Here is a 24,496-nt window from a genome sequence, read left to right on the forward strand (position 1 = left end):
ATAACTATAGTATTTGATTTACAAAGGAAAACTAACACATTCCAAATAATGCTAATGCTAATGCTTACCGTTAGTCCTGTCACTTCTGCCATTATGGTTGAAAGGCTTTTTTCATTTTACCTGATTCACAGCTATGGTTTGTTTCCTTATATCGTCCTTGGTTAAGTCAGTGAAACAGATTTTAAGATGATTTTTCCATTGAAGGGAACTGCAACTGGATTTTGATTCCAAAGATTAACATTACACCACTTTATTTTCCCATTACAAACTATGCTGCATTTCTCAAAACAATTTATGGTAATCTGGACCAATTGTTTTGCAGTTATTTTTCTGAAATATCACATTAAGACAAATGCCTTAAAGTCTCTTCATTGTATGACTTTTGGATATATTCAAGTCCTGAAAATTTCCTAGTGAATAGTTTACTAAATTTGTCTTAAAAGTAAAGAATAGATCAGTTTGAAAGACTAATATAGAGAGAGAGAGCCATCATGGATTTGTAAAGGGTAGGTCATGTCTAACAAACATAATTTAATTTTTTGCAGAAGTAATTGTAGTAGACAGGAGAATGTCGATGGATGTAATTTATATGGACTTCCAGAAGGCATTCGATAATGTTCCACCTGTTAGCTAAAATTAAAGCTCATGGAATTGAAAGCAAATTATTGACCTGGTTACGTGATTGGTTAGGTGGCAGAAGACAGAGAATAGGGATAATGGCAGAAGACAGAGAATAGGGATAATGGCAGAAGACAGAGAATAGGGATAATGGGTATGTACTTGAATTGGAAGGAAGTGACTAGTGGTGTCCCACAAGGATTTCTGCTGGGGCTCAACTATTCACTATATTTATTAATAATTTAGATAACACAATAGAGAGCCATATAGCCAAGTTTGCCGATGACACAAAGATTGGTGGCATAATAAATAGTGTAAATGGGAGCATAAAATTTCAAGAGACATTGATAGATTAAGTGAGCGGGCACAACTGTGCGAGATGAATTTCATCGCAGGTAAACGTGAGGTCATCCATTTTGGACCAAAGAAGGAAAGATCCAAGTACTTTTTAAATGGTGAAAAGCTGGGAACAGTGGAGGTCCAAAGAGATTTAAGGGTCCATGTACACAGGTCATTAAAATGAAGTAGTCGTCAAGTACAAAAAATAATCAAAAAAGCTAATGGAATATTAGCCTTTATAACTAGAGGGCTAGCATATAAAGGGGAGGAAGTTTTGCTACAGCTATACAAAGCCCTGGTTAGACCACATCTGGAGTTCCGTGTACAGTTCTGGGCACCACACCTTAGAAAGGATACACTGGCCTTGGAAGGAGTGCAGCACAGATTCACTAGAATGTTACCAGGGTTCCAAGGGTTAGATTACAAGGAGAGATTGTATAAACTAGGCTTGTATTCCCTGGAATATAGATGGTTAAGAGGTGATTTAATTGAGGTTTTTTAGGATTTTGAAAGGAATTGACAGGGTAGATAGAGAAACTTTTCCCACTGGTGAGGCAGTCTAGGACAAGGGGACATAACCTTAAAATCAGAGCTAGGCCATTCAGGTAAGGAGTTAGGAAACACTTCTACACACAAGATGTGGTAGAAGTGTGGAACTCGCTCCCACAAAAAGCAGTAGATGCCAGCTCAATCAACAATTTTAAATCTGAGATCATTCAATTTTTACTAGATAAATGTATAAAAGGATATGGAGCCAAGGCGGGTGGATGGAGTTAAGATACAGATCAGCCAAAATCTTCGAGGGGTTGAATGGCCTACTCCCGTTCCTATAATAACTCTTACAATGCCACCAGGTTATTTATTCAGTGTACAATCTCATTGCTTAGGCTACCAATAACTCACTGAATGGTATCAGGGCTCTGTTTAATGCATGAAAATCAGATTGATGATCGAGCTGGATGAGCTTATGGATGAGATGGGCCTCAACATTCTGAAAAAGTAGCCTCTGCAGTCAGTTTTCAGCCAAAGGCTGGATGGATTTGGCTCCAACCAAAACAGACAGTGGGATTCAAAAGCAAGAAGAAAATAGATTGGAGAAGTTATTTAAAGTTTAGAAGGTAAAGATCTAAAATGAATGGCTTGATTAATTAGAAATTATAAGTGTTAAAAAAGGATAAACATATTCTTAGCATTTATTTTAGTAGTTTCATATAATAGAATACTTTATTTCAGCATCACAGTATGCAATCAGAACATATTAAATCATGGCAGGTCCAGGAATTACCAATGACCTGTTGCAATCTAACAATTAACTGCACCATCCTGCCACAAAATGAGATTCTGGCTTCTCCAAAATTCCTTCTTAGGGATGAAGTGCAGAATCTAAATGGAACCACATTTTCCACGTAACCACCACAAAAAAAATCCATCTGCTCAAGTTAAAACTTAGCCAATAGCCAGCTATTCATTCTGAAACTGCACAGACACTTCCAAAACCGATTTGGGTTTTCGGTCTCAGTGACATGTAGCGACCAAACCTTCGCAACAGCAAGCCAGGACTGTGGTGTTTAACACTGGGGCTCGAAAAATAATTTGCAAGCTTGGAAATCTCGTGAATAAAATAGATTAAATTGGAACATACTTGATTCAACTATGAATTATTACAGCAGAGATTTTTTCCCATATCCCCAATCGACAGTGTTATCCAGCTAGAAGTGCTGTAAATGAACTACTCTGGAGTTAAAGCTGTGTGTTCAAAAAAATGACAAGGACTTGTATCAGGTTTATACAATTCTTTTTATTCACATAACATCAAAATGAACAGCTCCAACCCGGGCGTCTTGGGAAGGAGAACAGGGGCAATCCTTGGATGACAGAGTTTGGGAGGATGCCTGGACCCTGGCCCACTCAATGACAACCTGTAGCAGACATAAAGAAATTCAATTTAAAACACTTCACAGAGCATATATTACTCCCGATAAATTAAGCTGTAACACGTCATCCCCGTGCTGGAAGGACTGCAAGCAGCAAATAACTTTTTTTTAAAATTTACATTGGATCCTAAAAGGACATAAAATCAAAAATCTGCTGTCACTTGGGATTAAACAGGCAAAAACAATACTTTCCATAACAATATCCATCAAGCTAATTCATTGCTTGCAGAGGACATTTTTTATTCGACCTTTCCCAGAACACCTCCCTCCTATATTTGTAAATCATTTATTCACTGTGGTCTGCCATTGCACACCAACAAAATGGAAGAACAATTGCCCTCACTCAACAACACAATGGTGCCAAAATCTTTGGTCTACAAAAGTCAAAATTCATTACGTTTTCACTCCATTTGGCATGAGAAGTTTGAAACTATTTAACAATATATATTGCAATAAGCTCTGATTTGATAGTCTGAAGAAGCTTTCATTATAGGGCCCTTGGCAATAATATTGATACCATTACTTCAATTTAATGAGTCGCTGATAATCTCAATTAAAATGTTAAAAACTAAAGATGCCTAAAAATGTATATGGTTTTGCGATTAAAACTGTGACGCAAAACATGCTATGTTTAAATGGTTATGTTCGAATTGCAGGCGGAAAGTCTCCTCGGACCAGATAGATACTCAGAAGTGCTAATGCTTTAGTTTCCTATGGAGGGTATGTACTATATACAATCTCCCTGTTGTTTTTAAGTTAAGACTTGAACCTTATTTATGTATTTTATTTATAATGCTATGGTAGGATTTGAAGTTAGCTTAACAAAACTGCTTGCGAAGATAACAGAAGGCAGTTTGGGGAAGTTAACAAATATTTGCTACATCATAAAGGAGGTAACACTCTGAAGAGAACAGGTTTCTGGTTGGGCCTCATGAGATCAAAGAAGGATACGGATGAAAGAGATAAGACACGAATTCCACAGGAAGGAAACCCTGGGAAAATATAAACAGAGAAAGACATGTGGCCAAAATCATAAGACATCTTTAGGGCGGGCTTTGACATAAGAATCGAGACATAAGAATCGAGACAAAGAACTAGAAGTCCCATTGGATATTAAGGTCAAAAGGTCTTGTCAATATCCCAGTTCAAGCCCGCCCCTAAAAGTAGAATAAAAGTGACCTCCCAAAAGCTTGTACTCACAGATGGGAGAGAGAGGAGGCGGCTCTAGATGAAAGGAAAAAGAGAATTGCTCACGATTGTCAACTGTCTGTCCGATCGGATCTGTAGTGTATGTGCCTCTAAGAGAGAACTACTTTTACAGCTCCTGTATACTGTAGTACCAGCAGTGACCACACCTGTATATAAGCCTTGCACATGCCTCTGTACCCCCAGTCTTGAGACTACCCTCCTCCAGTAAATACCTGTTTATTGTTAAGTTACAGCATCCGTGTGGTTATTGAAAAACAGCATACTCTCAGAATCACGGATCTAACAGTGGCGATGAGTGTCGATTCGAATCTACCTGCAACTCTGCATTTCCCTTCGAGGATTCGCTCCGGGAGGGCGGTGTAACAAAAAAAAAAAAAAGTTGAGGCCAGGAACACGGGCATCGACCACGAGCAACCGCCCAGTTGTCCGGCAGAGAGTGAACATCGCAGGGGAGGCTGTGGAGAGCCGAGCTTGGTTCCCCAGCCACGACGATCAACAAGAGACTGATGACAGGTCCAGCGCAGACCCTTCCCGGACAGCGGCGGCAGGAGCCGACCGACGGCGGAGAGAAAGCCGAGCAGCGTCGACGGGGTAAGACAGAGGGTGAAGCGCACAGGGCACAGCCGGGGGTTGAAAACCGAGCGGCATGGAGAAAAAAAAAAAACGGAGGGTAAAGCAACAGCTGGGTTCAGGACCGAGCGGCGTCGAGAAAAAAAAAAAACGCGCAGAGCACAGCCAGGGCTCAAGGGCTGAACAGTGTCCACGGGGAGAAGGAGGGAGAGCGCGGGAGACGCCATTGAGCCGCGGAGAAGAAGGAAGAGTGTGGGAGACGCCATTTTTAGAAGCCGCAGCGGAGAAGAAGGGCGAGCGCGGGAAGGAAGGAAAGCGCGGGAGACGCCATTTTGTGCCAGCGGAGAAGAAGGGGAAGCGCGGGAGATGCCATTTTTGACAGTTAAATCACACCCAGGGATGCCGAAGAGTGGCAGTATCTCTACGTTCGACAATGAAGTCGAAGATTGGGCGACATATGTGGAACGTATTGAGGTGTACTGCAGGGCGAATGAAGTGCCAGATGCTAGTAAAGCACTGGTTTTGTTAAATTCCATGGGTGCAAAAACTTATGGGTTACTGCGAAATCTAATAACCCCAGGAGAAGCCTGTGAACAAGAATTTCGAAAGCATAGTAGAAATCCTACAGGACCACTTAAACCCCACACCGCTGCTGATAGCAGAACGATTTAAGTTCCATAAAAGGAACCAACACAAAGACGAAAGCAATGCTGAGTATCTAACGAAACTGCGCAAGCTATCGAAAAACTGCCAGTTTGGAGCGGGACTAGCAGATACGTTAAGGGACAAGTTTGTGTGTGGGCTGCAAAGTGAAGGAACCCAGAAACGGCTTCTATCAGAAAAGGATCTTACGCTGGACAAGGCTTTCAGTATGGCAGTATCACACGAAGCAGCCGCAAGGAGAGCTGCAGAGATACAACGGAGACCGCAAGAATATGGCACCAATGAAATGTCCTATGGAACAGGGAAGTGCTATCGCTGCGGCAGAACAACACACGACCAGAAGGATTGTTGGTTCAAGGACCAAGTGTGCAGACAGTGTGGAAAAGCAGGACACATAGCAAGAGTCTGCAGGTCTGGGAAGAAAACCAACAGTAAGAAATCTCCACAGGAGAAGTACAAAAAGGTACACCAGGTGATGGACAGTGGTTCAGACGAACAGAAAAGTGACAGACTCCGGAAGCAAGGAGCTGGGTTGTCTGAAACTACATAAGGTAACCAAAATGGAGGATCACCAGACTATCTGGGTTACACTCAAGATAGACGGAGTCCAAGTGAAAATGGAATTGGACACAGGATCAGCTCTAACAGTCATAAACCAAAGGGACTACAAGCGGCTATTTTCACATATACCCTTGAAAGCTATACAGATTGTCTTGAAGACGTATACGGGGCAAAAAGTCTACCCCAAAGGAAAAATAAGGGTGAAAGTGATATATAAAGGCCAGGAAATACCTAAAATGGACTTATATGTATTGCCAGATGGAGGACCACCACTGCTAGGACGTGAATGGATCCGGAAGATACAATTAGATTGGCATTCCATACAGGCACTGAAGGTTGAGGCCAAAAAGGATGACGACGTCACACCTGGACAACTGTCAAAAATGCTAACTGACGCAAAAGAAGTGTTCCAGGAGGGACTAGGAATACTAAAAGGCATAACAGCAATGATAAAAATAGAGGAAAATGCAAGCCCAAAGTTTCTTAAGGCCAGACCAGTGCCTTATGCGATCAGACCAGCCGTCGAAGCAGAGCTGGAAGGGTTGGAACGTTCAGGAGTACTGTCCAAAGTGGACTGGAGCGAGTGGGCTACACCCATCGTTCCTGTAATGAAGAGGTCGTTGAGTAATACGCCTGGGGAACCAAAGAAGGTCCGCATCTGTGGGGATTTTAAGGTGACAGTGAACCCAGTCCTTCACACGGCACAATATCCGCTTCCACGAATTGAGGATATTTTCGCCTCGCTATCTGGAGGTAAACGCTTCACCGAAATTGATCTAGCCCAGGCGTACTTGCAAATGGAGGTAGAAGAAGCTTCGAAACAATACCTTACGATTAACACTCATAAAGGTCTCTATCAATACAACCGGCTGGTGTTCGGGGTAGCCTCGGCTCCGGCTATCTGGCAAAGGGCAATGGATCAAGTCCTGCAAGGGATTCCAGGGACCCAGTGTTATTTGGACGACATCTTGGTCACGGGCGAAAATGACAGTGATCACCTCGCCAACTTGGAGAAGGTGCTCACCAGATTAAAGGAGTATGGGCTACGAGCTAATCGCCACAAGTGCGAGTCTTTCCAGAAACAGATCTCGTATTGTGGCCACGTCATCGATGAAGAGGGGTTACATAAGTACCCTGAAAAGATTGAGGCAGTAGTCAAGGCTCCAGCACCGGAAAATGTGTCACAACTGAGGTCGTTCCTCGGGCTGGTAAACTGCTACCACAAGTTCTTACCAAATTTGTCCACGGTATTACACCCACTGAACATCCTACTGCAAACGGGTACCATGGAAGTGGGATGACGAACGTAGACGAGCTTTCCAGAAGTGTAAAGAATTGATCACATCAAAAGAGGTGTTGGCCCATTTCAACCCAGCGCTACCAATTCGTTTGGCATGTGATGCATCACCCTATGGTATTGGAGCGGTGCTGTCGCACAAATTCCCAGACGGGTTGGAGAGGCCAGTAGCCTTTGCGTCTCGGTCACTAACCTCAGCCGAGCGCAACTACGCCCAGATTGACAGGGAGGCCCTCAGCCTAGTGTGGGGAGTAAAAAAATTCAACCACTATCTGCATGGACAGAAGTTCACCTTGCTGACTGACCACCAACCACTTGTCTCCATCTTTAATCCTAAGAAGGGTGTTCCAGTGATGACTGCACAACGGTTACAAAGATGGTCCCTGTTTCTAGGGGCGAATCAATATGAAATAGAATATAAAGGCACGAAACAGCATGGGAACGCTGATGGGCTATCGCGCTTGCCACTGCCTACTGTGGAGGAAGCACCAGCAGTGGACCCTATCGAGGTATTTTATTCGTCAATAATTGAACGATTGCCAGTAACGAACGCGGATATAGAGGAGACCCGCAATGATCCGACGCTGTCTCGGGTATATGATTTGACGGTGAGGGGATGGCCAACACATGGCGACTCACTTGCCAGCATTCTCATCCAGAAGAGAACAGCTGTCAGTATGCCAGGGGACAGTGATGTGTGGATCCAGAGTGGTGATTCCACCCAAATTAAGGGAGAGAGTGCTAAATGAGCTACATGAAGGTCATCTGGGGGGAGTGAAAATGAAAAGCCTTGCTAGGGGTTATGTGTGGTGGCCGGGAATCGATCAACAAATCGAAGACCTAATCAAGAGCTGCTTCGGATGCCAGAAGGTCCAAAATGCACCACCACATGCCCCTCTACACCCATGGGAGTGGCCCTCCTCTCCATGGCAACGGGTGCATATTGATTTTGCTGGTCCATTCATGGACTCAATGTTCTTAATAGCAGTGGATGCTCATTCGAAGTGGCCTGAGGTGATAAAAATGTCCTCAACCACTACAGAGAAAACGATTGCAGTCCTACGGACCATATTTGCCAGAAACGGTTTGCCAGAGCAGATTTGCTCTGATAATGGACCACAGTTTGTGCCCAAAGTGTTTCAAAAATTTATGAGAAGGAATAGGGTAAGGCATTACACATCCGCCCCTTATCATCCAGTCACAAATGGATTGGCTGAGAGGTTCGTACAAACCTTTAAGAAGGCGATCAAGGCCATGTGCGACGAGGAAATTCCACTACAGCATAAGATGGACAATTTCTTATTAGCCTACCGAAACGCGACACATGCAGTTACCAACCAGACCTCGGCCATGATGTTCTTTAACCGAAGGTTGAGATCTCGTCTGGACTTGCTCAGACCAAATGTGCGAAGAAATGTTGAGGACAAACAATTCCAGCACATCAATGAGAAGCCGACAAGGAGCTTCAATGTAGGACAACCAGTCTTGGCCCGTGACTATCGAACAGAGAAATGGCAACCCGGAACGATATGCACAAGGCAGGGGCCATTAATGTACACAGTGGATGTCGGGGAGAACATTGTGAGACGCCACGTCGATCAGATCTTAGCGTCACAGGAACGCGTCAACCCCATGTCTCGAGTACCTGGGGATGAACCCGACATACCGGTAGCATCTACCTCAGAACCAGTAGCAGTGGAACCCGATGAACTACCCGATGAAAAGGGGTCAGAATCGTCTCTGCACCAAGAACAAGAACCTCAGGAAAGGCGCTATCCCGAAAGGGTCAGGAAGCCGCCCCAAAGACTGAATCTATAAATGGACTATTGTTGTTTAGTGTACATGTTAAAGTGTTTAATTGTTATTTGAATATTAGGGGTACGACTAATCTAAAAGGGGAGGAATTGTAGTGTATGTGCCTTGAAGACAAAACTACTTTTACAGCTCCTGTATACTGTAGTACCGGCAGTGACCACACCTGTATATAAGCCTTGCGCATGCCTCTGTACCCCCAGTCTTGAGACTACCCTCCTCCAGTAAATACCTGTTTATTGTTAAGTTACAGCTCAGAATCACGGATCTAACAGGATCGGTATCAGCTTCTTGTCACGGTCGTATGTTTTTGCTGTATAACTAATGTGTTATATTCTGTCCTAAACTTCGATTAAACACAATATACCCACCGTATTGGTTTGCACTTGAACCTGATTATTTAAAGTGACCAGAGATGGCTGTAACTTGGATTTATTGTTAGAAATAGCCAACAGTACACTATGTGGGCCAAATGAAATAGTGATGGTCACATTTGTGCTCCCTTTATCTGTTCTTACTGAGAAATGCTCGAGTACAATTGTTACGTGATGTATATCTTTTCCTTCTGTTACTGTGAAGGCAAATTAAATGCTCCTTTCTGACTGTGGAACGTAGATAGAATTTAAAAATAATACTACTACTAGTCATTGGTTCCTGACTTGCAAGTGTTGTGCATAGCCATTATTCTCTGGCATTGCTATGAAACATGTTGCTCCTCACATTGCAATGTACTGAAAGTCAGAGTTTACAATTAACATTTAAATAGCAACACTAATAATGGTTGTCATGTTGTTTTGGCAATGACTGTTAATAGCATCATTATTGGCATGGTGAAAGAAACCCTAAAATAAATATGCACTACAAAACAAAGTGGTACTTTGATTACTGCCACTAATTACATTTTTAAAAATACAGCCGGACAGAGGCGATTTCCAAAGCAGTAACAATCAAAGAGGCAATAAGCACAATTTCATATTTTGGTTTCCGGTACTGTACAAAGAATTACTGCATTATGCTATAGTACAGAGTCAGAACTTAGCATCTGCCTGCACCTAATCAATTACATGCATTGCTCATCTTTATACTGCACCAATTAAGTATCTCTGTAAAACACAAGCAAATAATGGAATTGTTGCCGAGATCAAATATGCTGCTTACAACCTGATTTACTGCCAAGTTGGTTCAAAAAATCGTCTATCGTTTTTAGATTTATTTAAACAAGTTTTATATTATGTGGTAGACTCTTCTCTATCCCGCCTTTTAAAAAGAAATTACAAGTTGTTTTTATATACAGGATTTGCACTTCCATTTCTCAACTATAAGAACCTGACTGTTTAGATTCAGAACGCACCCAAAAATGTCTCTGGGATTTCTCTCCGCGTTACCCTGGTGCTAAAAGAGCGCAAGTTCTATCAAATCATACAGGGGGCACCACATGGGGAAAAACAGGTTGTGCGTTAATGGGCAATTACCCCTTTCATATATTGATTGTATCTGACCTCATATCCTAGCAAAGCCCTTCTAAGGTTTGACAACTTTAAAAATTAACTATGCTTTTATCCAGTTGTTGCGTGCGTATGTCAAACATGAATTTGCATATTTGACTTTTGGCAGTTGTGTTTTTTTTAAATTTATATTGAAACTGAATATCTCGTATGCATAAAATGTGGGGAGGTCTGCATGGTATCAGATAATGGCTTTTATTCATGAATGCAGAACATGTCTTGCTTTAAACAATTTGAAGGAACCCTCCATGTACTGACCTTTAGAAACACATACTGAACAAGAAAAATTTCCATGAAAACAGCTACTTTAATTGCAAAACTATATAGAAAACTGAATAATTTTAAGCATTGATTTTCAGATCAATACAGCCCTCATACACAAGAATGTACATTATTGCCTAGTAAAACACCATATCCCTCTCATGACAATTACAATGCTGAAAAATACTCCCCCTTTCCATGTAGCATGTGCAACTAGGTTCAGCACACTTAAACAGCAACCAGAAGACACTCAGATATGGTCCAAATATAGCAATAATGAAACAAATAGTATATTACATAAAATAAACATGTTCGGGACAATGTTATGGTTTTATCAAACTGCCAGGCATGCTCGATTTCACCTGCTCCAAAAGAGAGACACAAATATGACGACGGTCAAGTATTATTAGAACTGGCATACTGTTAAGATGTATTTTCAGTATATTTTAAAATGTAGTCTCCTAAATATATGAAATATCATGAAATAATGGCAGCAACCACGACAGTCATTCAAGAGGTAGTTTGATACTGTGATGGGGTATTGTAGGTTTCAATGGAAGAATGGGCTAGATGGGCCAAATGGCCTCCCTCATCTGTACTTCTGTGATAGTCCCTTGAGTGTTCAACTGAATCACTGCTTATTTGTTAAACTGATACTAAATTTCTGTTTAGTTAAATACTTTTCAAACACATTATCTAAATAATGACTTTCAGCATCACTGATGACAACGCACGTTTCTTTTCAGGATTTACAACTCCATTTCTCAACTTTAATAACCTGACTGTTTATGTTCAAACTAGAACCAAACATGTCTTGAAATTGTTCTGCTTTTTGTTCCAGTGCTGCCTTGGAGCAAAAACAATGCAAAGTTCTATCAAACCAGGGAATAACAAGGGGCAAAACTTGTGTAGGTTTACCAGAATATGCCCAGACTTCAAGAGTTAAGTTATGAGGAGAGATTACACAAACTGGGGTTGTATTCCCTAGAAATTAGAAGGTGATCTGATCGAAGTTTTCAGGATATTAAGGGGAACAGATAGGGTAGACAGAGAGAAACTATTTCCGCTGGTTGGGGATTCTAGGACTGGGGGCATGGTCTAAAAATTAGAGCCAGGCCTTTCAGGAGTGAAATTAGGAAACACTTCTACACACAAAGGGTGGTAGAAGTTTAGAACTCTCTTCCGCAACCAGCAATTGATACTAGATCAATTGTTAATTTTAAATTGGAGATCGATAGCTTTTTGTTAACCAAAGATATTAAGGGCTAGGAGCCAAAGGCGGGTATATGGCATTAGATCGCAGATCAGCCATGATTTCATTGAATGGCGGAAGCAGCTCGAAGGGCTGAATGGCCTACTCCTGTTCCTATGTTCCTTAGAAAATGAGTCAGTACCCATTTATTCAAGCTGCAATATCCCTTTTCTAATACTCAAATTAGCAATTTCATATTTGTTAACCGAATCAAATAGCAATCTCAATGTATGCAGACAGCCATCAGCAAATAGGTTATTATAGTAAAACATAAAGGTACCCCACAAGTTCTCTCATTTGAAATTCAACAGGGGACAATGCATATAATTTATTACAGGTTTAAATATAGATTTCTCAAATACTTATGAAAAGAGATACTGCAAATTTTAATTGCCTTGTACTATAGAAATTACTTTTACAGCAATGATACCGTGAAAACATTTCACTTGCGACCTTTACAAATTGCGCATTTTCTTCGAACTATATTTTCAGAATGCTAATGTCGTCATATTTAAGTTGTGCACTGCAGAAATGATAAAGCTCACCTAAGATAGTTTAAATTTAATCCCCACTGAATTACAGAACCACTGAAGGTAAAATCATGAAACTTACTAAGAAGGTACTAACCTAGTGAGTTCTTGTCAAAGTCATTGTTGTAGTCATCACTGTGGCTCTCTGTGGCACTTAAACCCCCTCCACGCTCACTACGAAGGTTGGTTCGACTCTCGGATAAAGTGTTTGCCAAATGATGGTTACGTGGAGTTTTACTGGTTGGCTCATAGCTACAAACTGCAACACAATTATCAGCAGCATACAGTTCATGGAGGATGTAAAAAAAACTATTAAACGGCTAATAACATTTTAACAGCCTAGTATCAAACAGACATTTGACCTAGATGGCTCGTGTTGTGTTCAGGCTAGGTTGCTAACTGAATTTAAAGAATTCTCAAAGTGTTTTCCTAGTCTTTTCCTCCTTTGAAGTTATACTCCTGAATTCCAAGTTTCCCTTTTAAGGAGGGGAAGGTGTTCTGAGCCGGTGAACAAATCTAAAAGGTATCAATTATACCTATAGGTGACCAGCCGAGAGGCCTGCTTTAGCAAAGCAGCCAAGTAACTTGACTAGTTTTCCTTCCCCTCACAATGACTAGACTGAGACTGGTAAATTCATTACCCTATCCAGAGAAGCTCATGTTCCAATTAGACATTCTATTTTGAGGGTAATTTTGTATCATTGTAACTACTCTAAGCCCCTTAGCCTAAAATATTTGCAAACTATCCAGTCAAAAGAACTATCCATTTTATAACTGGGGTGAGGGACTAAATTGGACAGCTCTTTCAAAGAGTTGCCACAGGCATGATGGGCCAAATGGCCTCTTTCTGTCCTCTAAGATTCTACAATTCTAAAAATAACGAATAATGCTCCTTATTAAACTGTCCATTTGGTTTGGTGATGAACATACCAATCTTGTAGCTGTAATGCTCCCCAAATATAGTTTGACACTGAAAGATTTTCATCATAGCTAGTGAAGACATTGTTGAAAATGTTCAATAATGTATATTGTTGCTCCATGGAAACAAAGAATTCCAACTGGAATGATACTGTAAAATCGACATTTGTTAAATGTGTAAATATGTAATTTACTTCATAAGATCTTTTTTGATGTCAGTGGCTATAAGAAATGACCTTAGACATAGTAGGCACAAAATAATTGTGATGATGTGGACAAATAGTATTTGTTTGCTTGCGTGTAGTGCCTGCCACAATAAATCTCGGTCAATTAGATATTCCTTTAAGAATCTAACAACCTCTTCTGTCCTGAGTTAAAGATACCCAAAGCCACAAACAATCTAGAGAGTGTCAACTACGTAAAAGGGGAGCAGAGGGGGAAGGAGGGGGCACCGCTTTATGTACCATACAGAGGACTTAGTGACATATCACACATTTATTCATAGAATTTTACAGCACAGAAACAGACCATTTGGACCAAGTGATCTATGCTGGTGTTTATACTCACATGAGCCTCCTTCTACCTTACCTCAACTCACCCTATCAACATATCCTTCTCTTCCCTTTTCCCTCATGTGCTTATCTAGCTGCCCCTTAAATTCATCTCTGCTATTCGCTTCAGCCTCTCCATGTAGTAACGAATTCCACATTCTCCCCACTCTCTGAGTAAAGAGGTTTCTCCTGAATTCATTATTGGATTTATTAGTGACTATCTTATATTTATGGCCCCTAGTTTTGGACACCCCCCCCCTCAAATGGAATTATCTTTACATCTACCCTATCGAACCCCATCATAATTTTGAAGACCTCCAACAGGTCACCTCTCAGTTTTCCCTTTTCTAGAGTCTGTTCAGTCTTTCCTGACAGTTGTACCCTGAGTTCTGGTATCATCTTTGTAAATTTTGTTGCACCTAGTGCTTCCATATCCTTTTTGTAATATGGAGACCAGAACTGCACACAGTACTCCAAATGTGGTATGTTCAACTGGGCTCCCTACTAATGGAACACTTGCAAAACATCTCAAATATTTGAACAGGACATTCAATGAGATTCTGTCTTGTGGCTATATAGGTGTAAAGCAAATGTTTCTCTAGGCGCTTTCACGCTTTATCTTAAAAATTGTTCCTGTCTTGGGAACGTGACCGCCATGCTCCAAGCTCCATCGCTTATATTTCCATCAATGCGAAATATGGAAACACGATCACAGTGAGTGCAAAGCGTGTGACTGGCTCCCTGCATTTAGTTTGATCGTACAGGAGTTCTTCATCTAACTGCAGATTCACAGATCCACATTTCAGAGGGTCTATATGATGCAGTCAGGTTTTTGTACATTCTGCCATTTATACTTAGCAGTGTAGTTGATGGCAGGAGAGCCACGTCTTGTAAGATTTTACACAGAAGCACTTTTCGTAATAATTGCTACTTCAGGATATAGCAAATTCAGAGGAGGAGACTGTTGTGCCTTTCATTTTCCTACCTGAGTCCTCTCTTTGTTTTCTTGTCTTGTGATTCTGAGAGTTGCTGGCTGAAGCTTTGTCATCCTGACTAGAGGAACTGCACTCGGATTCACTTTCGCTGTCACTGGAGACAACTATAACAGGAACAAAAGGTTGATTGCTTTTGTAAATGTGCATGACATATTTGCACAACAACAAAATAATGTGGCAACTATTCAGATGCAGAGCCACGGTTCACAATAAAGGAAGGGTACTGTGGATGAGTGGTGCAAGGGTTAATTAAAGGATAAGACCCGTATTGTTAGGTTAAAGATCTGTGTACAGTAGGTTTCATTACAATACGATAGTAGTCACAGAGCTAAAAGTTTTGTCACCATCCTCCGCCTGCTTCACGACGACATGCAAGCTGTGATTCTGACCAACGGATCCACCACAGACCCAATTCACATACGGACCGAGGTCAAGCAAGGCTGTGTCATCGCACCAACGCTCCTCTCTATCGTCCTTGCTGCAATGCTCCATCTCACCCTCAGTAAGCTCCCCACTGGAGTGGAGCTAATCTACAGAACAAACGGGAAACTGTTCAGCCTCCGTCGCCTCCAGTCCAGATCCAAGGTCGTCCCATCCTCGGTCATCGAATTACAGTACGCAGACGACGCTTGCATCTGCGCACATTTGGAGGGCGAACTCCAAACCATCGTCAACAACTTCACCGAAGCGTACATCCGTAGGACAAAGGTCCTCTACCAACCTGCCCCTTCCACACAGTACTGCCCCCGATTATCAAAATCCACGACGAGGCCTTGGACAACGTGGACCACTTTCCATACCTCGGGAGCCTACTGTCAACAAGGGCAGACGTCGACGACGAAGTACAACACCGCCTTTAATGTGCCAGTGCAGCGTTCGGTCGCCTGAGGAAGAGAGTATTTGAAGACCAGGACCACAAACCCGGCACCAAGCTCATGGTCTACAGAGCAGTAGTGATTCCCACCCTCCTGTATGCCTCAGAGACATGGACCATGTACAGCAGGCACCTCAAAGCACTGGAGCGGTACCACCAATGCTGCCTCCGCAAGATCCTGCAAATCCATTGGCAGGATAGGCGCACCAACGTCCGTGTTCTTGCTCAAGCCAACATCCCCAGCATCAAAGCTTTGACCACGCTCGATCAGCTCCGATGGACAGGCCACATCATCCGCATGCCCGATACGAGACTCCCAAAACAAGTGCTCTACTCAGAGCCCCGACACAGCAGGAGAGCCACAGATGGGCAGAGGAAACGCTTCAAGGACACCCTCAAAGCCTCCTTGAAAAAGTGCAACATCCCCTCCGTCACCTGGGAATCCCTGGCCCAAGGCCGCTCAAAGTGGCGGAGAAGCATCCGGGAAAGTGCCGAACACCTCGAGTCTCTTCGCCGGGAGCAAGCGGAAGCCAAGTGCAAATACTGAAGCAGCGCACGTCAACCCAAGCACCCCATCCTCCCGCCCCTTCAACCACCGTCTGCCACACCTGTGACAGAGACTGTAGGTCCCGCATTGGACTCAATCACCTGAGAACTCATTTTTAGTGTGGAAGCAAGTCATCCTCGGTTCCGAGGGACTGCTGAAGAAGAATATAACTTTGTTTTGAATGTAACATGATTCAAATGTATGCAGACAAAATTCAAATCAAAAAGTTGCATCCAATATACTGGTACAAATTGGATACATGAAACTAATAAAATCTAACATTATACTGTACTATACATATACTTTTAGAAGTTATCAAGAGCTAAATTCCCAAAGGCGGGTGATTAGAGACTAAGGGCCATGTTACTTTCAGCTATATTGATTTCTGCTATCTCAACAACTCATGTAGCCAATGAAAATGTTAATATAAATCATATAAAATTTACACTGTGATTTATGAGTATCCTGACTGCAGTTTTTATTAGCAACACCCAAAGACATTTTTTGCTTTATAAACAAGGTAACATTACACTACAATTTCTCATCCATCAAAAATGTTTAAATATGTTCTGATTTACTTAGCTGTGACAACCTTTAGCAGTTATAACTCTCTAAAGCTTACACTGTAGGAGGGTACGATTTAAGGCTTTTATTCCCGCTTGCAATTTAAGCCATAGCCTTGTGTAACATTGCTGCGAGTATAATCAGGCCTGGTACACTCATGGAACTAAATTAATGCCCTATTATCTCCTGTGGCGTACTGTCTACTTTATTTGATGACTAAAGTGTAAAAAGTAAAAATAATTTTTCTGCACAAGGTTAAAAGAATGTTAAATATAGCTGTTATACATACTGCAATCAACATTTATTAATTATTTTGAAATCAAAGGATTATATACGAGAGATAATACAAAACTTGTATTTGCAACCAAAGTCAACAGACTCTCCTCGTGTCCCTCCACCTATTTATTTTTTTCTGTACAGATTGGACCACAAAGAGCTTTACTCAGTTTATATCCATCTTGGTCTTTCTCCTGGCATCTGCAATCTGTCCACTATAACATCAGAGAGGTAATGGGCTGAAAATAGCTTATGTGGAGACGATCGGTAGCATAGATTTCAGGCCTTATGCTCTTGCACTCTGGAATCCCCTTCCAAAACCCCGCAGTCCTCCCACATTTCTCACCACCTCCTAGAAATCCAACTCCTCAATCATGCTTTTGGTTACCTCTCCTAATTGTCCAATCTCCTTTTGTAAAGTGCCTTGTGATATTTTGCAATGTTAAAGGGGCTGCTGGTCAATATTCCAACCCATTAACAATATCATCAATTTTCAGCCAGACTCCCATGTGGAGAATTCAATCATGGCTTTAAAGAGAAAACCTCAAGCTCTCATCCACCTCATCCGAAGGAAAGGAAACTAAGACAGTCCATTAATTCAGTCGCCTGACCGGAAAATAATGTGCACAAGAATGCAGCAAACGGAGAGCAACAACAAAAATGGAATAGGGAAACTGACACACTTAATTAGAAAAACAGACAATGGAAGATCCCTCACTGCATCTCCTATCTATCCACACTGACTAGTGCTTTCTATTCCCCCTTCAATCTTGACATTACATTTAGAATTATTGCCCTAGTCCTACTATCATTTACCTACTTTCCACATTCTACTACAATTCAAAAAGAAAAAAAACTTGCATTTATATAGCACACCTCAACCTCAGGAAGTTCCAAAGTATTTTACAGCCAATGAAGTACTTTTGAAGTGAAGTGTAGTCACTATTGGAATGAAGGAAACGCGGCAGCCAATATGCGCACAGCAAGGTCCCACAAACAACAATGTGATGATAACCAGATAATCTGTTTTAGTGAAGTTGGTTGAAGGATAAATATTGGCCAGGACACTAGAAAAGCAGAGTATTTTTTAAATGGTGAGAAATTGGGAAATGTTGGTGTTCAGAGGGACCTGGGTGTCCTTGTACATGAATCACTGAAAGTTAACATGCAGGTACAGCAAGCAATTAGGAAAGCAAATGGTGTGTTGACCTTTATTACAAGAGAATTTACGTATAAGAGTAAAGGGCCTAGAAATTCAGTATAGCCACGTTTGGGGCGCTACAGCATGGCGCTCACTAACTTTTGCGCCCAGCGCAACTTAGCGCCACCTTCGCCGATATTCAGTTGCATCGCCCCAAGAGGTTGCTGCAGCGCTAAAGCAGGCGATGCACGAGTATCATTAGGCGCTAAGCCGGCGATCCGGGGCACAAACACCGAAGGCGGGCGCAGCGAGTTATTGACTGAAGGCAGACAGTCAGGCGCCGGTCAGCACTTAAAGGGGGAGGGTGGAATTGTTTGGCTGCCACGCCCTGCACACTGCAGCCCTGAGGGAAGGCCTGAACAGTGCTAATTCAACTGCTCCACGGCCAGGAGAATGGAGAAGCCAAGGGAGAGTGCACAGCGCTTCGGAGAGGGTGACCTGAAGGTGCTGGTTGGCGCAGTTCACCGCAGGCACCATGTTCTGTTCCCTGAAGGTGGCAGGAGGCCGCTGCCCTCTGAATATCGCAAAGCCTGGAGGGAGGTGGCAAACAGGGTCGCCTCCAACAGCGTGGTTGCCAGGACTCCCCTCCAATGCCGTAAAAATTCAACGACCTCACTCGGGTTGTCAGGGTGAGTACCCTTTCCAGTATCCTCCTCATCCCTGCATGTGCTCCTCAGTTGATGACCAAAGGGACGTGAAAGCCCGACTGCCCAGCCCTCATCCAGCAGCTATGGGACTGTCATGAAAAGCACTTGCATATTCAGGAGTTTATACACTGTCAGGGCTATTCCACCATGGGAGTCTGTGCAGGCAACATCAGGGCTCCACACTGTACTTAGAGGCCGTCCACTCTCTTGCAGGGCAAGCTGGCGCACAACCGGAGACAGCAGCGCCAGACCGGGGGAGGCCGTCCTGACATTAAGCATCTCAGCGACCTAGAGCTGCGAGTGGAGCAGATCATGGCAGGCCGGCTGATTGGCCCCGTCGTGACTGGAGATGCCGACCCTGTTCTGGGCACCAATGGTAAGGTCCTCACCTTTTGGACCTCTCTCTTTCCACCTGCGCCTCACGCCAGCATCTTTTGCCACTATCGAAGCAATGCAGTGCATAGCAGCACTCATGCCTCCCTCGCTGCCGTCCTGTCCTCACTCTAAAGCAACTCTTGTGCCTCCCTGCTTTCAGATGGTGACTCGCCAGGTGAGGAGGCGGCCCCTCAAGCTGGCACTGTGTCGGACTCAGACCTAGAGGAGGAGGAGGAAGAGGAAGCCGCCCCATCAGGGACACCCTCGGCCGAGGCAGCCCATGGCCATGCTGGGGACACATCTTCCCTGGAGGAGAGCAGGGGGGAAGTTTCGGAGGAGAGTGATGCTCCGGGGACCAGCGGGCTGCAGCAATGCGGGAGGGGTGGGGAAGCTCGGCGGCCTTCTCCCCGGAGGGAGTGTGTGGCCTCCAGTCCTGCTACAGTGAGCGTAGAGGAGCTGCGGCTCCTAGCAGAAATGGGCGCCCAGGCTGAGCGCAGGCACACTGAGCTCATGGCTGCAGTGGCAATGATGCCTGACTCCATAGAGTCACTGGCAAGGAGTGTGCAAGAATTCGGGGCAGCACAGGCCAGGAGTCTGCAGGATTTCGCGGCAGCACAGGCCAGGAGTCTGCAGGATTTCGCGGCAGCACTTCGCGGCAGCACATGCGGCCTCCAGCAAAGTGGTCAGTCGTGCTGTGCATTCACTGGCTGGTGTCATCCAGACACAGACCAAGGCCACACGGGCACTAACTGCTGCCACACTCGCTGGCTCGGCCAGGCATCGCCAGGGCACTCGCCGCGCCGCAGCAGCCCAGCAGTCTGTGCTTGAGCAGATTGCTGCGCATGCTGCAGTGCTGGCCCGTGTGAGTGCCAGTGAATCAGCCGACCAGGGAGTGCCTGTGCTTTGTCAGGTTGGCAGCATCCCTGCAGCCAACACTGTCACACCTCCACTGCAGCTGCCACCACCCGTAGGACAGACTGAAGCCGCCCAAGCTGAGTTGGATCAGTCCGCAACCGGGCCCTCCAGGCCCAGAGCTGGTCCAGGCCGACCCCCAAGGGCATCTGCTGTCTCACCAACTAACCCTCAGCAGCCTTCCCCCAGCCTTGCTGCAGCCACTGGGGTCCCATTGAGGAGGAGCTGCAGGGCGGGTAGGGGCCAGTCACGGAAACGAGACGGATCACCCTCGCAGGTGAAAAAGTAGAAGGGCTGGCCAATTGTGTTGCTTTTTATATACAGGCCGAGGCTGTTGTATTTGCATTTTATAAACAGGCCGACACTGTTGTATTTGTTTTTTATATGAAGGCCGAGACTGGTGTGTTTTTGTTTGGGGGGTTTCTCTGAAGTAGTTTGTCATGCGGGAAGGGCACAGAGTTGTAAGAGTAATACATTTTCTTTAATCGCACTGTCCATGTTTGCTTTTGGAATTATTGGTTGCCTTGATCGGCTGAGGGCTTGCGGAGCGGCTACATTCATCTTCCTTCATTGGCACAAGCCATTCCCTGAGAGGGGGCCTAGAACCAAGTTGCAATAAGCCGCCGACGGACGGCCCTTGCACTTTCTGCCTCCCTCCCATCCTGGTCCTCCTCCGGTGGTCCTCCAATGCCTGCTGGCAGTGGCCGAGTCCTGCGGATAGCCAGGTTGTGCAGCATGCAGCACACGACAACGAAATGGGAGACTCGCTCAGGCGAGTACTGTAGGGCTCCCCCGGAACGATCCAGACAGCGGAACCGTTGCTTGAGCACGCCGATTGTGTGCTCAATGATGTTCCTGGTTGCTTGATGGCTGTCATTGTATTGCTCTTCAGCAGGGGTGCTGGGCGCACAGAGCGGGGTCATCAGCCAGGTGCACAAAGGATAGCCTTTGTCCCCAAGAAGCCATCCTCGTGGGTGAGGCTGGGCTTCGAAAATATCTGCCACAGAAGTCTGGCGCAGGATGAAGGCATCGTGGCTGCTGCCTGGAAAGCGGGCATTGACAGCTAGTATGAAGTACCTGTGGTCACACACCAACTGCACGTTAAGCGAATGGTAGCCCTTCCGGTTGCGGTAATCCTTGGCATTCTCCAGAGGTGCCCGCAAAGCCACATGCGTGCAGTCTATGGCGCCCTGCACCATTGGGAAATCCGCTAATGCTGCAAAGCCCATTGCATGCTCTTGTTGCTTGTCGAGGGTCATGGGGAAGGAGATGAACTGGCGTTTCCTTCTGAAAAGGGCATTGGTCACCTGGCAGATGCAGCAATGTACCGCGAACTGGGAGATGTTGGAAATGTCCCCAGTAGTGGATTGGAAGGAGCCGGTGGCATAGAAGTTGAGAGCGACCGTCACCTTCACTGCCACCGACAGAAACGTCCTGCTCCTCAGCCGTGGCTGCAGATCTCTCTGAAGCAGGTGGCAGATCTCTGTGACCACCTCCCTTCTGAATCGCAGCCTCCGAACACACTGCTCCTCAGACATGTTCAGATAAGAGAACTGCTGGCGGTATACCTTGGGTGGGTAAGGCCTCCTGTGCAGACGCCTGTTGGCCCTTCTCCATCTGGCCATGACTGGAACTCTCTCACGGCATCTCCGAGCCCTTTGAATGCAATACAGTAAGCCAACGTTTGTACCCATTGCAGCCCCCATTAGATGTATCGAATTAATGCTATGGCACTGAAAGTTAATTACAAGTGCAAAGCTGTGGCCTGAAGCCAGAAGTATCTGAGCGAGTGTTGAGTCAAACCAGAAAGCTCTCTCCCTTTGTCTCTCTCCTAATATCAGTGTCTCACAAAGAGGGAGTGGTGCAAAATGGCTGACATTTATACTGCAGGAGGAGTCCCCTTTAATTTGCGCCCCCCGCGCCCTGCAGCGACTGGGAACCGTTCCACTTTACCAGTCGCTGGGGGCGCCAGACGCACAATAGGCCAGCGCCACTCAATTTCCGGTTCGGGGCGCACAAAGGGCATTGCACCATGAAATGACGTCAGGATCTGCGCGCGCGCAAAGGTTTTGCGCCGCCGCTAAATCACAACTAAATTTCGCCCTCTTAAGGTGCTAGCGGCTGGCGCAACCAACTGAATTTCTAGGCCAAGATGTCTTACTGCAACTACTGTATGTAGGGCCCTGGTGAGACCACACCTGGAGTACTGTGTACAGTTTTGGTCTCCTTACCTAAGGAAGGATATACTTGCCATAGAGGGAGTGCAACAAAGGTTCACCAGATTGGTTCCTGGGATGGAGGGACTGTCCTATGAGGAGAGATTGAGTAGACTAGGCCTATATTCTCTAGAGTTTAGAAGAATGAGAGGCGATCTCATTGAAACATACAAAATTCTTATGGAGCTTGACAAGGTAGATGCAGGGAGGATGTTTCCCCTGGCTGGGGAGTCTAGAACCAGGGGTCACAGTCTCAGAATAAGGGGTCGGCCATTTAGGACTGAGATGAGGAGAAATGTCTTCACTCAGAGGGTGGTGAATCTTTGGAATTCTCTACCCCAGAGGGCTGTGGAGGCTCAGTCGTTGAGTATATTCAAGACAGAGAGCGGTAGATTTTTGAATATTAAGTGAATCAAGGGATATGGGGATAGTGCAGGAAAGTGGAGATGAGGTAGATGATCAGCCATGATCTTATTGAATGGGGGAGCAGGCTCGAAGGGCCAAATGGCCTACTCTTGCTCCTATTTCTTATGTCAGTTTATGTCCAGCATGATGGAAGTGGTAATGACAGAAAATGTAATGCATGATATCACCACATTATTATTGCTTTGCCAAAATAAGCCAGACCCTATTTGGACCCAATGGAAGTGATGCCAAAAAACATGATGGACGCTAAAATGGAAGAGATCCAGTACAACAAGGTCTCTGCCCCAGTCTGGTCCAGCCTTGAGCATTCAATTATACAGGCCATCACACTTGGACAAGATCCTATCCTCAAGGATGTCCACAATTTGTACTTTCCAGGAGAGAGTTACTGGATTGTAATCAGAATAGGAATCCTGGCTGGTTGTTTATTCCCCTTCCTAACCCGAGGACATGGAGGTCATTGCAACAGCCCAAGCTGTGCCCTAAATGATATCATGTAACTCAGTAAAGGATTCAAACCTGGACCCTTCCAAGTCTGTGCAGCTCAATGCCACTTACAATAGTTTGTCTATAAATGGTAAAGTTTCTTGTTATCAAATTTATCAAGCAAAACTCCAAAATAATCATCCATTCCAATGTCTCCCCCATTCAGCTATAGTTTACAACCCTCCAGATAACACGCCCACTCCCCCCGGCAGCACAGGAACCATTGCGTCAAGGTTATGGATTTCTTTTTTTTTTTATAAATAGCACTGGGTGTGGTCTATTAAATAAAGTAAACTCTACCCAAACATTTTAGTGCTACTAAGAGTTTAGAGCTGCAATTTCCCTTCAAATTAACAGCTTAGTCTGTTCGCTGAACTCCAGCTGGTTAGAAATCATTATTTCTATTATCCAACTGAGAGTTTTATCCTTGCCTCACAACACAAGAGTCAGGAAACAAGAATTTTAGCTAATTTTACATTTATCACAACACAGAATTATTTGCATGTAAACATATTTAAAGTAAAACACAATCAGGTAGACACAAATATGTCATAGCTCCAGCAGTGAGAAGCAACGGGACCCATCCTAAATAAAATGAGGTATGAAACGTTTATCGCATACGCACATACAATCTTTCAATAATTAATAGGATTATAATTGGATGAGGAATCAAATCTCTTCCTGTGTTCTTTCTTTTCAATTTTTCAACCAGCCTTCTTTGTAATCTCAAGCTGAATGCAGAGTGCAAATAAACTCCTGGGGTGAGAGTTTGAGAAAGCAACTGAGAAATAGTCATGTTTTAATCATTATTTTCTGACTATTGTTTGCAGGTACGTCAACCACTCAAACAAAGGCATATTTATAAATGCGTGGAATTGTTTTGATGTTTCATTGCTATGAGGATGTAAATGGTAGCCCAGCTAAGAAAGAAATACGAAATAATTACCAAAAAAAATT

The 24,496-nt window shown here is 44.2% G+C and overlaps 1 protein-coding gene across 3 annotated transcripts in view; it reads right to left on the reverse strand.

Annotated features, from left to right (window-relative positions):
- Positions 1-2,730: 2,730 nt before the first annotated feature.
- The window catches only part of LOC147102213 (rab effector Noc2-like), a 186,091-nt gene continuing 164,325 nt past the window's right edge, over positions 2,731-24,496 (reverse strand). For all 3 annotated transcript variants that reach the window (XM_085964518.1, XM_085964516.1, XM_085964517.1), the window contains 3 exons: positions 15,006-15,119; positions 12,649-12,810; positions 2,731-2,876 (listed from right to left, as the gene is read on the reverse strand). In XM_085964518.1, coding sequence (XP_085820644.1) covers positions 2,866-2,876; positions 12,649-12,810; positions 15,006-15,119 — 287 coding nt within the window. In that variant the 3' untranslated portion in view covers positions 2,731-2,865. The remainder of the gene's footprint in view (positions 2,877-12,648; positions 12,811-15,005; positions 15,120-24,496) is intronic.

The sequence above is a fragment of the Somniosus microcephalus genome, chromosome 22 (genome assembly GCF_052327205.1).
Source record: "Somniosus microcephalus isolate GS21.2 chromosome 22, FLI_Smic_1.0, whole genome shotgun sequence".
In the NCBI taxonomy this organism is placed as follows: domain Eukaryota; kingdom Metazoa; phylum Chordata; class Chondrichthyes; order Squaliformes; family Somniosidae; genus Somniosus; species Somniosus microcephalus.